The 14480-nt window shown below is 39.5% G+C and overlaps 1 protein-coding gene across 3 annotated transcripts in view; it reads left to right on the top strand.

Annotated features, from left to right (window-relative positions):
• The window catches only part of PHF8 (PHD finger protein 8), a gene marked incomplete at both ends in the record, with an annotated part of 180995 nt that overhangs the window by 54561 nt on the left and 111954 nt on the right, over positions 1–14480 (top strand). For all 3 annotated transcript variants that reach the window (XM_084258613.1, XM_084258611.1, XM_084258612.1), the window contains 2 exons: positions 13539–13699; positions 14279–14420. In XM_084258613.1, the coding sequence (XP_084114739.1) occupies positions 13539–13699; positions 14279–14420 (303 nt within the window). The remainder of the gene's footprint in view (positions 1–13538; positions 13700–14278; positions 14421–14480) is intronic.

Below are 14480 nucleotides of genomic sequence, written 5' to 3'. Positions count from 1 at the left end.
TGGATAAACAAGAAGGGTAAAAGAGGAACAGAGAGCTTATTCAAAGAAATTATAGAGGAAAATCCACCAAATCTGCAAAAGGAACTAAATATACAAGTACACAAAGCTAAAAGAACACTGGGTTATCTAAATGCAATGAGATACAAAAAGACACAGTTTCCCTACTTAAACAAGAGTTCAAAATAAAGAATTTAGAAGTTGGCTAAGGAATAAAAGGTGGTGAAATAAAAAAAAGTAACTTCCATCAGATCTTCACTATATTTTTTAGCCGACACACCACAGAAAAGGAGAAAATGGAATGGGTAGCATATTTGAATGCAAGATACTCAATGATAAAAATAGCCAGCCCAAAATACTGTATCCTGCAAGGCTCTCAGATTTTAAAGTCTTTCCAAAATAACAGAAGCTTCAGGAATTTTCTAACACTAGGCCTTTGCTACAGAAATTTTGAAAGGAGCTCTCCTATCTAAATCAGAAAGAAGAAAGTCCACAAAAATTGAAAAAGTATTAATGAAACAAAAAAAGAAAAACAGTGAGAGTATTGAGCCCTCATATAGCAATAATCACCCTAACCCTAAGTATAAATGAACTGACTCGCCAAGCCACAAGGTGACTGTTTATTTATTTATTTATTTATCTTTGCATTCAAAAGGTCATACAGGAATTTATTTTGTATGTGCATGGTTTGGTTTTGTTTTTCTTTTTTTATTATTTTATATATTTTTTACATCATTTTTCATTTTTGTACAATATATGCATTTTCATCTTGGTTCTAGTCCCCATAAAATTCCCACCACCCTTGTTGTGATCCTACTCCCTCTGCCCCCAGTAGTGTGTCTCTGGTTTATAGTTGCCTGTCGATTTTGATTTTTACCTTATTATAATTAGTCTTTTTTCCTGATCCCTTGTTTGGGTATTCTAAATTCCTGCTATGAGTGAGACTATCCAGTATTTTTCTTTTTCTTTCTGGCTTATTTCACTGAGCGTGATCCCTTCCAGCTCTATCCATGTTGCTGCAAATGGCATGAGTTTTATCTTTTTTGATTGCTGAGTAATATTTCACTGAGTTTATGTACCACATATTCTTGATCCCATCATCTATTTTTGGGCATTTGAGTTGTTTCTGTAGCTTAGCTTACCTGTTGTAAATAGTGCTGCAATAAACATAGGGGTGCAGGTGTCCTTTTGAATTAATGTTTTTTTTCTTTATTTTTAATTTTATTTTTATATTCCCCATACAATTGCTACCCCCTTATTTTGATCACAATCCGTCCTTTCCCCCCCCCCCCATAGTGTGTCTCTGGTTCATAGTTGTTTGTTGATTTTGATTTTTTCTTTCTTATAGTTATTCTTTTTCCTGGTCCCTTATTTAGGTTTTCTAGATTCCTGCTATGAGTGAGACCGTCCGGTATTTTTCTTTTTCTTTCTGGCTTATTTCGCTGAGCATGATCCATTCCTGCTCCATCCATGTTGCTGCAAATTGCATGTGTTTATCTTTTTTGAATGCTGAGTAATATTCCATGGTGTATATGTACCACATCTTCTTGATCCAGTCATCTATTTTTGGGCATTTGGGTTGTTTCCAAACCTTAGCTATTGTAAACAGTGCTGGTATAAACATAGGGGTGCAGGTGCACTTTGGAATTGATGTTTCTGTGTCATTTGGGTAAATACCTAGGAGTGGAATTGCTGGATCATGTGGGAGCTCTATCTTTAGTAGGTTGAGGAATCTCCACACAGCTTTCCATAGTGGTTGGACCAGTTTGCACTCCCAACATCAGTACAAGAGAGTTCCTTTTGCTCCACATCTTCACCAACATATGTTGTTGCTAGTTTTTTTAATATGTGCCATTCTCACTGGTGTAAGATGGTATCTCATGGTAGTTTTGATTTGCATTTCCCTGATTACAAGTGATGTTGAACATTTTTTCATATGCCTGTTGGCCATTTGTATTTCCTCTTCAGAGAAGTTTGTTTTTAGCTCCTCTGCCCATTTTTTGACTGGATTATTTTCTTTGTTTTTGGTGAGTCTCATCAACTCTTTGTAGACTTTTGTGATCAGTCCTTTATCATTAGTGTTGTGTGCAAAAATGTTCTCCCAGTCTGTGGGGTTTCTCTTTGTTTTTGTTATTGTCTCTTTTGCTGTGCAGAAGCTTTTTAATTTGATGTAGTCCCAGCTGTTTAACTTTGCCTTCACTATCACTGCTTTGGGTGATGTGACTGTAAAGATGTCTTTAAGGTGAATGTCATGTAGTGTTTCGCCTATATTTCCTTCTATATATTTTATGGTTTCAGGTCTTATGTCTAGTTCTTTAATCCATTTTGAGTTGATTTCTGTGCATGGTGTGAGGTAGTAGTCAAGTTTCATTCTTTTGCATGTAGCAACCCAGTTTTCCCAGTGCCATTTATTGAACAAACTTTCTTTGCTCCAGTGCATATTCTTTGCTCCTTTGTCAAAGGTTAGTTGACCATAAATCTGTGGGTTTATTTCTGGGTTTTCTATTCGGTTCCATTGGTCCGTGTGTCTGTTCTGGTTCCAATACCATGCAGTTTTGATTATTATGGCTTTGTGGTATAGTTTGAAATCTGGGCGAGTGATGCCTCCATTCCATTCTTTTTTTTTTTTTTTTTCAGGAGGGTTTTGGCTATTCGGGGTTTTTGGTGGCTCCATATGAATTTCATCAATATTTTTTCTATTTCTTTGAAGAATGACATTGAAATTTTAATTGGAATAGCTTTGAATCTGTAGATTGCTTTTGTTAGGTTGGCCATTTTGATAATGTTAATTCTTCCAATTTATGAGCAGGGGATGTCTTTCCATTTCTTTGTGTCTACTTCTATTTCTTTTAACTGTTTTATAGTTTCCTTCGTATATGTCCTTTACTTCTTTTGTTAGGTTTATTCCTAAGTATTTGATTTTTTTGTTTCAATTGTAAAAGGAATGGTTTTCTCAATTTCTTCTTCTTCAAATTCATTGTTTGTGTATAGGAAGGCTGCTGATTTTTGTGCATTGATTTTGTATCCTGCCACTAAACTGATTGATTAGTTTAATTAGTTTTTCTGTGGAGTTTTGGGGGTTCTCTGTATATATTATCATATTATCTGCAAATAGTGATAGCTTGACTTCTTCCTTGCCTATTTGGATTCCTTGTTTGTCTTTCTCTTGTCTTCTTTCTCTGGCTAGGACTTCCAGTATTATGTTGAAAAGCAGTGGTGAGAGTGGACATCCTTGTCTTGTTCCAGATCTTAATGGGAATGCTTTCAGCTTTTCACCATTGAGAATGATATTGGTTGTGGGCTTGTCATAGATGGCCTTTATGATGTTGAGGTATGTTCCTTCTATCCCAAAAATTTCAAGGGCCTTTATCCTAAATGGGTGTTGCCCTTTGTCGAATGCTTTCTCAGCATCTATGGTTATTATCATATGGTTTTTATATTTCTTTTTGTTGATGTGTTGGATTACATTGATTGATTTTCGGATGTTGAACCATCCTTGTGTCCCTGGAATAAATCCTACTTGGTTGTGGTGAATTATCTTATGGATGCTTTGTTGGATTCTGTTGGCAAGGATTTTGTTGAGGATTTTTGCCTCAGTGTTCATTAGGGAGATTGCCTGTAATTTTATTTTTTTGTGCTATCTTTCTTGCGTTTTGGTATTAGTGTAATGTTGGCTTTGTAGAATGTATTTGGTAGCATTCCTTCTTTTTTCAATTTTTTGAAAGAGTTTGTATAGGATAGGCACTAAGTCACTGCTGAACATTTGGTAGAATTCATTTGTGAAGCCGTCTGCGCCTGGGCTTTTGTTTTTTGGGAGTGCTTTGATTATTGCTTCAGTTTCACTGCTTGCAATTGGTCTGTTTGGTTCTATTTCTTTTTTGTCCAGCTTTGGATGATTATATTGTTCTAGGAATTTGTCCGTCTCTTCTAGGTTGTTAAATTTGTTTGCGTATAAGTGTTCATAGTAATCTCTTCTTATTCTTTTGATTTCTACTGAGTCTGTTGTGATTTCTCCACTTTCATTTATAATCCTATTTATATGTGTTTTCTCCCGTTTTTTCTTTGTGAGCCTTGCTTTTGGTTTGTCTATTTTGCTTATTTTTCAAAGAACCAACTTTTGGTTTCACTGATCTTTTGGATAGTTTTTTTGATTTCTAATTCATTTATTTCTGCTTAGATTTTTATTACTTCCTTTCTTCCGCTGGCTTTAGGGTTTTTTGTTGTTGTTGTTGTTGTTCTTTTTCTAGCTCTTTGAGATGTGAGATTAGGGTGTTTCTTTGAGTTCTTTCTTGTTTGTTGATGTGAGCCTGTATTGCTATATATTTTCTTCTTATTCCTGCTTTTGCTGCATCCCATACATTCTTGAAAGTGGTGTCCTCCTTGTCATTCAACTCAAATTATTTTTTAATTTCTTCTTTGATCTTCTCTTTAGTCCAGTGGTCTTACAGTAGTGTGGATTTCAATTTCCACGATGTGGGAAGGTTCCTTGTTTTCTTTTCATGATTTATTTCTAGCTTGATACCTTTATGATCGGAGAAGATATTTGGAATGATTTTGATTTTCAGTACCTGTTGATGTTTGTCTTGTGGCCCAATATGTGATCGATTCTGGAGAATAATCCATGCGCACGTGAGAAAACTGTGTACTCGGATTTTTTTGGGTGCAGAGTCCTATAGATGTCTATTAAGTCCATGACTTCTATGTCTTTATTTTGGGCTCTGGTCTTTGTTTATTTTTTGTCTCGTTGATCTGTCCATTGGTGAGATTGGGGTGTTGAAGTCTCCCACTATATATGTATTTTCTTTAATATCTGTTTTCAGAGCTAATAATAATTGTCTAATATATTTTGGTGCCCCTTCATTTGGTGAGTATATGTTGATGAGTGTTATATCTTCCTGATGTATTGTCCCCTTGATTATAATGTAGTTTCCATATGTCTCTTTTTACTTTTTTTAATTTGAAGTCTATTTCATCTGATATAAGTATGGCTGTTCCTGCCTTCTTTTTGCTTGTAGGCTGTTTTCCAACCTTTTACTTTCAGTCTGTGTTTATCTTTTGTGGTTAAATGTGTTTCCTGGAGACAGCAGAAGGTTGGATTTTGTTTTTTGATCCAGCCTGCTACTCTGTGTCTTTTTACTGATGAGTTTAATCCATTTACATTTAGAGTTAATATTGATATGTTGGCATCTGTGTTTGCCATTTTGTTTGTCTTTTTTGTGATTTTGTTCCTTGCTTTATTCTGTTCTTGTTCATTCCTCTGTTGGTTTGGCTTTAGGACTTCTTGTAGAATTTTTTGGAGTGGGGGGTTTAGTTGTAATGAATTTCTGGAGATTCTTGTTTTCTGAGTATGTCCATATATTTTCTTCATAGATGAAGGACAGCTTTGCAGGGTAAAGTATTCTTGGTTGGCATTTGCTATCTTGAAGTTTGCTGAATATGTTACTCCATTCTCTTCTTGCCCGTAATGTTTCTTCGGAGAAGTCAGAAGTTAACCTGATAGGTTTTCCCTTATAAGTTATCTGTTTCTTCCCCCTTGCCAGTTTCATTATTTTTTCCTTGTCTTGGACTCTTGCAAGTTTTACTATTAGGTGTCTTGCCATAGGTTTTTTTTCATTATGGTAATTGGGAGTTTGTCTCTCTTCCTGTATGTCTATATTCATCTCCTTTATCATGCTTGGGAAGTTTTCTTCAATTATCTCCTTGAATAATTCCTCAGTTCCTTTGTCTTTCTTCTCACCTTCTGGAATGCCTATAACTCTTACATTTCCTCTCTTCATAGAGTCTGTTAATTGTTTAAGAGTCTCCTCCTACTGCTTCTTTTGCACCTCTCTCTCTTTTTCTCTTTTGGCTTTTCATTTCTGTATCTTCTATAGTACTGATCTGTTCTTCCATTTCATCGATCCTGTTTTCATTGCTTTTCCCAGAGTTCTTTATCTCTTCTAGTAATCTTTTTGTCTCATGCATTTCTTTTCTTTCCTTTCTCAATTTCATTCTTCTGTTCAGTGATTATTTGTCTCAACTCATTTTTTTCTTTTTCGTTTTCTTTCTGCTTTTTAATCAGGATGATTATTAATTGTCTATCTGATAGGCTGAGAACTTCTTCCATGTCATCGCTGAGCTCTGGTGACTGTGTTTCTTTTTGTGGTGTGTCCTCCTTGCTTGCTTGGTTATATTTTTTCTTCTCCCTGTTGTTTGCTTTCTAATTAGTTCTATGTGTTGGTACATTGTGCCACTGGCGTTGGTGGGCATCTCTTTGGAGTATTCCTTTAGGGGTCTTGGAAACTGTTTACCAGGCTGAGACCAGCACTGGTAGGCCAAAACTCCACCCGGATGTTGATGCTGTGTTGCTGGGCTCTGTCTCTTACAGTTCCCTCCCTCTGTGTGTACTTACTTCCAACAGGGAATCAGCTAGTTGGTGATTTAGTTCTGGTCACTAGGTGGCACCAGAGACCCGTACTTACTGAACTGTGCTTTTTCCCAGTGGTTCTCTGAGTAGGGGAGGGGGTGCTCAGGGGAGCCCCTCAACACAGGGGCTCTTATTCAAGCCAGGTGCTGTGTCTGACCTGTGTTCACTAGGTGTTGTGCCCGCAGCTGTGTGGATCCAACGCCCTGAAGTCTGCATCTAGGTCTCAGTTCCAGGGCTTATCAGATCCAAAACACTGGCTGTCACCTTGTGCAGTGCCCACTGCTATGGCGTGTCCCATGCCCCGCATCCTGTGCCTAGCTATCAGTTCCAGGATGGGGTCTTGCTCTACGCCTTATTTCCCTCTTTACCCCTGTTTGCGTGGCCCACCCTCTCTCAGTGCCAGAGGGTGTTTTTGTGATCCCTGGTTTCCAACTATAGGGTGTTGGTGATTTTTTTACTGGTCGCTGGGGGGCACCAGATATCTTTCCTAGTGTCCTTCCGGAACTGTTTTCAAGCTGGTGGGTTGGGGGAACAGAGTGGGAGTGGTGTGGAGAGTTTCAACGGCGTGGGGGTGCTGTGTTGGCCTTGTGCCCCACCATCGTGGGGATCCCACACCCCGAATTTCATGCCCTGGGTCTCAGTTCCCAAAGCACTCAGGTCCAGGACGCGGGCTGTAGCCCAGTTCAGTGTCCACGAAATGGCGCCTTTTGCATCCCACTCCCGTGTCTGGGCGCCTGGTTTCTGATTACTCAGTGAGGGACATTCACCTCAATGATGGCCCCCATGAGTCTCCCAGCAAGCCTAGGTCACAGGCGCGGGGACCTGGGCAGCCCAGATCCGCGTATGTTTTTCTTTCTCCAATGGAGCCAGGAGCAGTTAGCTCACCTCCATGGCGAATCCTGCAGGGTTCTCCACAATTCTAGTTCACAGGGTGTGGTGGTTGAAATAGTTCCTTTCCACTCACAGTTCTGCTTGATGTGTAGTTTGTTCTTGTTGGTTGTTTCAGTTGTTTTTTTTTTTCTCCTTTCCGTTTGTTGGAGAGTGCCGACTTTGTGGGTGGGGGAGGGCAGCAGGGTTCTGAGCTTTCCTCCCTTCTAGTCCTCTTTTATGGCAACTTTCTTCCTTGGGCAGTTTGCCAGAGTTGCCCGTTTATCTTCTGTGTCCCAGTTCTCTCAGGGACCTGTCGCTTTTCCTCCCTATTAACTTTTTTTTTTTATGGGAGGTCTTACTCGCAGCGTTTCCTCGCCGCCATGTTGATGACATCGTCCTTGAATTAATGTTTTTGTATCCTTTGGGTAGATACCTAGGAGTGGAATTTCTGTATCATATGGAAGCTCCATTTTTAGCAGATTGGGGAGCCTCCATACAGCTTTCCATACTGGTTGGACCCGTTTGCACTCCCAGCATCTTACAGCAGTGAGAATCACACATATTAAAAAAAAAAACTTGCAACAATAAATGTTGGGGAGGATGTGGAGAAAAAGGTGACTGTTTAGAATAAGTCTGGCTGACTGGAACAAGTTCAATTATAAGTCAGTGTATAGGACGTACATGGTTATTTTTTTTTTCTGTAACACAGTTTGGCCTACATATTCAGTAGAATCAGAGGTAAAATGGCCTATTGATGGATCTTTGAACTATCAGGTATTTTGTAATTGGAGAAATTTTGTAGAAGATCAGGCAAATGGGACAAACTCCCACATTATATGTGCCTTTAGAACCCTCTATGAATTGTATTTAGAAAAGCCAGAGGCCCATTTGATGGCACAAAGAAGAGGGAGCATCATTTCCCTCACTCTGGTAGCTATACAATCGAAGAGCAGGAAGAGGAAGACCATCGTTTACTGGAAACTGTGAATCATCTGGGAATCCCTTTCAAGAGACCAACACCTCCCCTGGGGAGGCTGCAGAGTCTCTGCAGGCCTGGCTGCTCCCATAGAATAGGAGACTAGAATGACTTCTCAAACCAAATGGGGCAATTTCGTCAAAGGAGCTGAACTGGGGTTGGACAGTTCCCTCTACCCAGCAATCCTGTTGGGTAGACTAAATGAAAAGCGGCCACATGCTGGATACTATTTGTCACACAATCCCATTTCCACTGGGGATCTCCTAAACTGGAGAAATTTTGTTCCTGAATACCAGTAGGATGCTGAAAGGATGGCTAACTTTTGCCTCTATTTTTGTCTCCTATTTGGCTACACAGGGAGAGATACAACCCATGTTACAAACACTGTTGACTTTGGATGAACAGAGGATGGTTTTAAGGAAGGCCAGAGGCTCATTCTAGAGGCTCATTGTCTCCACAGGGAGTATCTATTGTAGAACCAGAAGAAGCCATGCCAATGGTAGGCCCTAAGTGGGATGTGGATGAAAGGGGAATGGAAAAGCTAGAACACTTTAAGATGTACTTAGTAGGGCTGAAGCAGGGAATTCCTAAGCAGAAAAAATTGGAAAGATATTAAAATTTCAACAAAAAGCCCATGAGGAACCATTTAAGATTCTTGAAAAGATTAGCCACGTCTTTTTGTGATTTTATTCCTTGCCTTATTCTGTTCTGTTCTTCTTATTTATTCCTCTGTTGGTTTTGGCTTTAGGCCTTCTTGTAGTGTTTTTTGGAGTGAAGGTTTAGCTGTAAAGAAATTCTGTTGATTCTCTTTGTTTGAGAAGTTACTTATTTTTCCTTCAAAGTATTCTTGGTTGGCATTTGTTGACTTGGAGTTTGTTGACTATGTCACTCCATTTTCTTCTCAGCTGTAGTATTTCTTTGGAAAAGTCTGGTGTCATTCTGATTGGTTTTCCTTTATAGGTTATCTGTTTCTTCCCCCTCATCAGCGTCATCATTTTTTCCTTGTCTTGGACTTTTGGGAAGCTTTACTATTATGTGTCTTGCTGTAACTTTCCTTTCCTTGTGGTAATTTGGTGTTCTTCTAGCTTCTTGTATGTCTATTTTCATCTCCTTCCTCATGCTTGGGAATTTCTCTTTGATTATCTCCTTGAATAGTTTCTTGGTTCTTTGTCTCTCTCCTCATATTCTGGGATTCCTATAACTCCTATATTTCCTAGTTAGTTCTCGAGCATTTCTCCTTTTTCCAATGTACTTCTCTTTCTTTTTCTTGTTGGTTCTTTTTCTATCTGTGTCTTTGAGACTACTGATTTGTTCTTCCATTTCATCAATTCTGTTTTCATTACTTTTCCAGAGTTCTTTATGTCCTCTGTTAATCTTTTAATATCCAGTGTTTCCTTCATTTCCTTCTTTAAAGCCTCAATTTCATCCTTCAGTTCATTAATTATATTTCTCATATCATTCTTTTCCTTTTCATCTTTATGTTTTTAATCATGATGATTCCAAATTCTCTAGTTGCAGGCAGAGAAGTTCTTCCATGTCATTGTTGTTTATTTCTTAGGCGAGAATTTCTTTTTGTGTCCTTCCCAGATGGCTTACTTGGTTATTTGTATATTTCCTTCTTGTTTTTTTTTTCCTAATTTTTTCTATGTGTTGGGCCACTGTGCCACTGGTACTGGCAGGCATCTCTTCGGGATACTTCTCCCAGGACATTGGCAACTGGTGGCCAGACTGAGTCCAGCACTTTTATGCTAGACTCCACAAGGATAGTGATGCTGTGGATGGGTTGATGGGTGCTGTCACTGAAGACCGCTGATCTTTGTGTTTTTTTTTTTCTTTTAAAGATTTATTTATTTGTGCATATAAGATTTTTGTATGCTGCTGGTCTGTTCCCCTACTTGCCCGTCTTAACCTTTTTTTTTTTTGCAGAACCCTTCCTCTATCTTTACTCAGTTCCAGAAGGAGATCACTGGTTGCTGGCTTTCAACAGCCCAGCAGGCAGGCCTGCACTTTCCTGGGACCCACAGTTCACCTTGATGGCAGAACCCTCCCTCTCTTCTACTCAGTTCCAAAAGGTGTCCCGACCCGCGGGATTCGTAGGCACGAAAAGAGAAGGGCTGAGGATTGAAATGAGGGGCAATAACCTCTCTCGCAATAACCTCTCTCGCAATGACCTCTCGACCTTCTCGTGGTTCTCTTCTTATATCCTGGTAGCTCCTCCCATCGTACCTCCCAGTCTCATTTGATTAATAGGAAACACCTGTGGTTTCTCAGCAGGCAAAACGGTAAAGCGAAAACTAATTAATGGCACGTGTGTTGCACAACACAGCGCATGCTCCAGGCGGCTCCGGACAAAAAGGGATATGTGTGGTCATGGGCCTCTAGCAGCCTTGCACAGGTCAGCACTTTCCTGCTCACCTTTGTTTGCAGAGTCCTCCCTCTGTCTTTACTCAGTTCCAGAAAGGAATCACTCTTGCTGGCTACCAACAGTCCAGCAAGCAGGCCAGCACTTTCCTGGGACCCACAGTTTACCTTGATGGTGGAGACCTCCCTCTCTTCTATTCAGTTCTAAAAGCAGGGTTGGGGGGGTGGGGAGGTGGAGTTGCCTCTGGTAGCCTTGTGCAGCCATGTTTAGTGTTTTCCGACACTTTCATATTGCTTTTCACACTGGCTGGACCAGGTTTGATTTCCCATAAGCCCAAAACCCGTAGGAGGGTTTCCTTTTCTCTACATCTTCACCAGCACTTGTTTCTGGTCATTTTAATATGGGCCATTCTCACAGTTGTGAGAGATCTCATTGTTGTCTTGATTTGCATTTCTCTAATAATAAGTGATTGAAAACACTTATTCATGTGCCTGCTAGCCATTTAAATGTCTTCTTTGGAAAGGTGTGTCTTTAGCTTTTTTAATCCATTTTTTTTAAATGCATTTTTTTATAGAGGCATGTTTTATTTGTTTGTTTGTTTATACATGCACTGGGTACAGTCAGAAGCATGGGAGGGTGAGAGAATTCACCAGAGCCAGAGCTGGGAGCACAGCAGGCAGAAGGACCGAGGTACACTGCTGAGGGGAGCAGCGGGCGGCAGGAGAGGTCTGCGCGCCATGTGGGATCCTCCTCCGGTGGCCGGGGAGCAGCCGGGGATGGAACTGGCGCCGCAGAGGCCGCGGGCAGCTTCTCAACCTAGCGCTCAACCGCTGCGCCACTGGGGAGGCCCTTAATCCAATTTTTGAATGGGTTATTTATTTTTTGTAAAGTTTTATGTGTTTTTTGTTTATCTTTGATATCAGTTCTTTATGGATGTGTGACATGCAGCTATTTGCTCCCATTCAATAGGGTGTCTTTTCATTTTAGTTATGGTTTCTTTCACTGTACAGAAGCTTTTTAGTTTGATGTAGTCCAAGCTGTTCTCTTTTGTTTTCATTTCTGTTGGTGATGACTCCCTAAAGTCATCACTAAAGATTATATCATGAAATGTTTTGCCTATGTTTTCTTCTATGTTTTTTATGGTTTCAGGTTTTCCATCCAAGTCTTTGATCCACATTTGGTTGATTTTGGTGTATGGTATGAGACTATGGTCTAGTTTCATTTTTTTGTATGCAGCTGTCCAGTTTACCCAGCAGCATTAATTGAAAAGACTATCTTTATAATTGTCTGTTTATTTTTCTTTTGTTGTGTTGTGTTTTGTACTGGTATTATTTTTTCCCCTGATGTCTTATTTGGTTCTCCTATATTCCTCCGATAAGTGAAACCATCCGATATTTTTCTTTTTCCTTCTAACTTATTTCACTGAGCATAATTCCTTCTAGCTCCATCCACGTTGCTGCAAATGGCATGAGTTTGTTTATCTTTTTTGATTGCTGAATAATATTCCATTGTGTTTATATACCACATCCTGATCCGTCATCTATTCTTGGGCATTTGGGTTGTTTCTAGGTTTTACCTATTGTAAATAGTGCTGCAATAAACAGAAGGACAGGTGTTCTTTTGAATCAATGTTTTTGTGTCCTTTGGGTAGATCCCTAGGAGTGGAATTGCCAGGTCATATGGTAGCTCCATTTTTAGTAGACTAAGGAACCTCCAGACAGCTTTCCATAGTGGTTGGACCAGTTTGTACTCCCAGCAGCAATGTAGGAAAGTTCCTTTTCACCACATCCTCACCAACATTTGTTGTTGCTTGTTTTTTTTTTTGATATGTGCCATTCTTACTGGTGTAAGGTATAAGGTGGCATCTCAATGTGGTTTTGATTTGCATCTCCCTGATTATAAGGGATGTTGAACTTTTTTTGTATGCCTGTTGGCCATTTGCATTTCCTCTTTAGAGAAATGTCTTTTAAGATCTTCTGCCCATTTCTTGACTGGATTGTTTATTTTGTTTTTGTTGAGTTGTGTGAGTTCTTTTTATATCTTTGTGATCAGTGCCTTATCAGTTGACTGGAGTGCAAAGATTTTTTCCCAGTCAGTAGTGTGTCTCTCTGTTTTGGTTAATGTCTCTTGCTGTGCAGAAGCTTTTCAGTTTGATATAATCCTAGGTGTTTATCTTTTCCTTGACTATCTTTGCTTTGGGTGATAAGTCTTTAAAGATGTTATTGCAATGTATGTCTTGTAGTGTTTTATCTATATTTTCTTCTATATATTTTATGGTTTCAGGTCTTAAGTCCAGTTGTTTTATCCATTTTGAGTTGATTTTTGTGCATGGTGAGAGGTAGTGGTCTAGTTTCAGTTTTTAGCATGTGGTGGTCCAGTTTTCCCAGCACCATTTATTGAACAAACTGTCTGTGTTCCATTGTATATTCTTTGTTCCTTTGCTTGACAATTTTTTATTCGGTTACTACTACTGATTCATTGTAGCTTTCCTTGTAGAAAATTTTAATTTTATTTTTAATCAATTATTTTTAATGACTACTTGGCCTTGTCTTTCCCGTGTTTTTTTTTTTTTTAACTACTCTATGACTTCATATTTCCCAACTTAATTTTTAATTTGTCTAGAATTATATAGAGTGAAATACATTTTGGTCCTGAGATTTTTTTATCAGATATTTGTCTTGACACAGCTTGTCATATCTTTTCTCTAGCAGTTTGATAAATTCCTGTTTTGTAGTTAACTAAGTATGTATGTCAATAAAATGGTTGTATATATTGCTTTTTAAATTTTTTTTCCTCTCTATTTGCCAATGTTTGAAATGGGGTGATGCTGTCCTGTGTTAGGGCCAATCAGGTATGTGACAGCATCCAGTGAGATCTTCAGTGGGCAGGGCCTCTGGGGCTTAGGCTTTCTCTCATCTGGCCCACAGCTCAGATGAAGTGATTTTGAAGCCCACTGGAAATCAGTTGACTGTGGAATTCCTTGAAGAGAATAGCTTCAGTGTGCCCATCCTAGTCTTGAAGAAGGATGGATTGGGGATGACACTTCCCTCACCATCATTTACTGTGAGAGATGTGGAACACTATGTTGGTAAGTACCACAGACCCTTTTAACTGTGGCATTCTTTTCTCCCATCAAGATCTGTGACTCTTTCACTCTAATCTACTTTTTGCTTTTCCTTTCTAGTCATCTTGGGGATCTAAGGTGAAATGCCATGCCCACAGTCATTCCTTGGCAAAGCTAGAATTAAAATTCTCCTCTTTTCTTCCTTTCCTAATAGGAACAAAGCCTCAAGGGATCCCCTTCCAGGGATCCATGGTCTCTGCTATATTGAGATGTGAAAGCCTTTGACTCTTGCCCTCACATGTCAGTTGTCTTCTGGGCTTAATTTTTGGGAGATATAAAGAGAAGAAGTAAGGAGGCAGGCCTGGCCAGGTGGATTGTACTATGAATGAAGCTCTGTGTCAGACAGTTCTGTTGCCCTAGCAGTCCTGGGCCTGGCACAAGTAGAGAGTGAGGGATTCTGACCGTTGCTTCCAAACACAAGCATATGAATACAGTGCCTGAGGAGAGTTTTGAATATGATGCCATTCTAGGGATTGGTGAAGGGATGAGAGAGTTTTCCACTCCCTGAGACTACTTGGGACAGAACCCATCTCTTTACTTCAGGTTCTGAAAAAGAGATTGATGTAATTGATGTGACCCGTCAGGCTGACTGCAAGATGAAGCTTGGTGACTTTGTGAAATATTATTACAGTGGAAAGAGGGAGAAAGTCCTCAATGTCATTAGTTTGGAATTCTCTGATACCAGGTAAGAGGGGCAGGGGTAACTATTAAGCCTGACATGTCTTTTTTGTCTAATGATTTACTT

Source organism: Talpa europaea (genome assembly GCF_964194135.1).
Source record: "Talpa europaea genome assembly, chromosome: X".
NCBI classification, from domain to species: Eukaryota; Metazoa; Chordata; class Mammalia; order Eulipotyphla; family Talpidae; genus Talpa; species Talpa europaea.
This window is presented reverse-complemented; position numbering and strand designations above follow the sequence as displayed.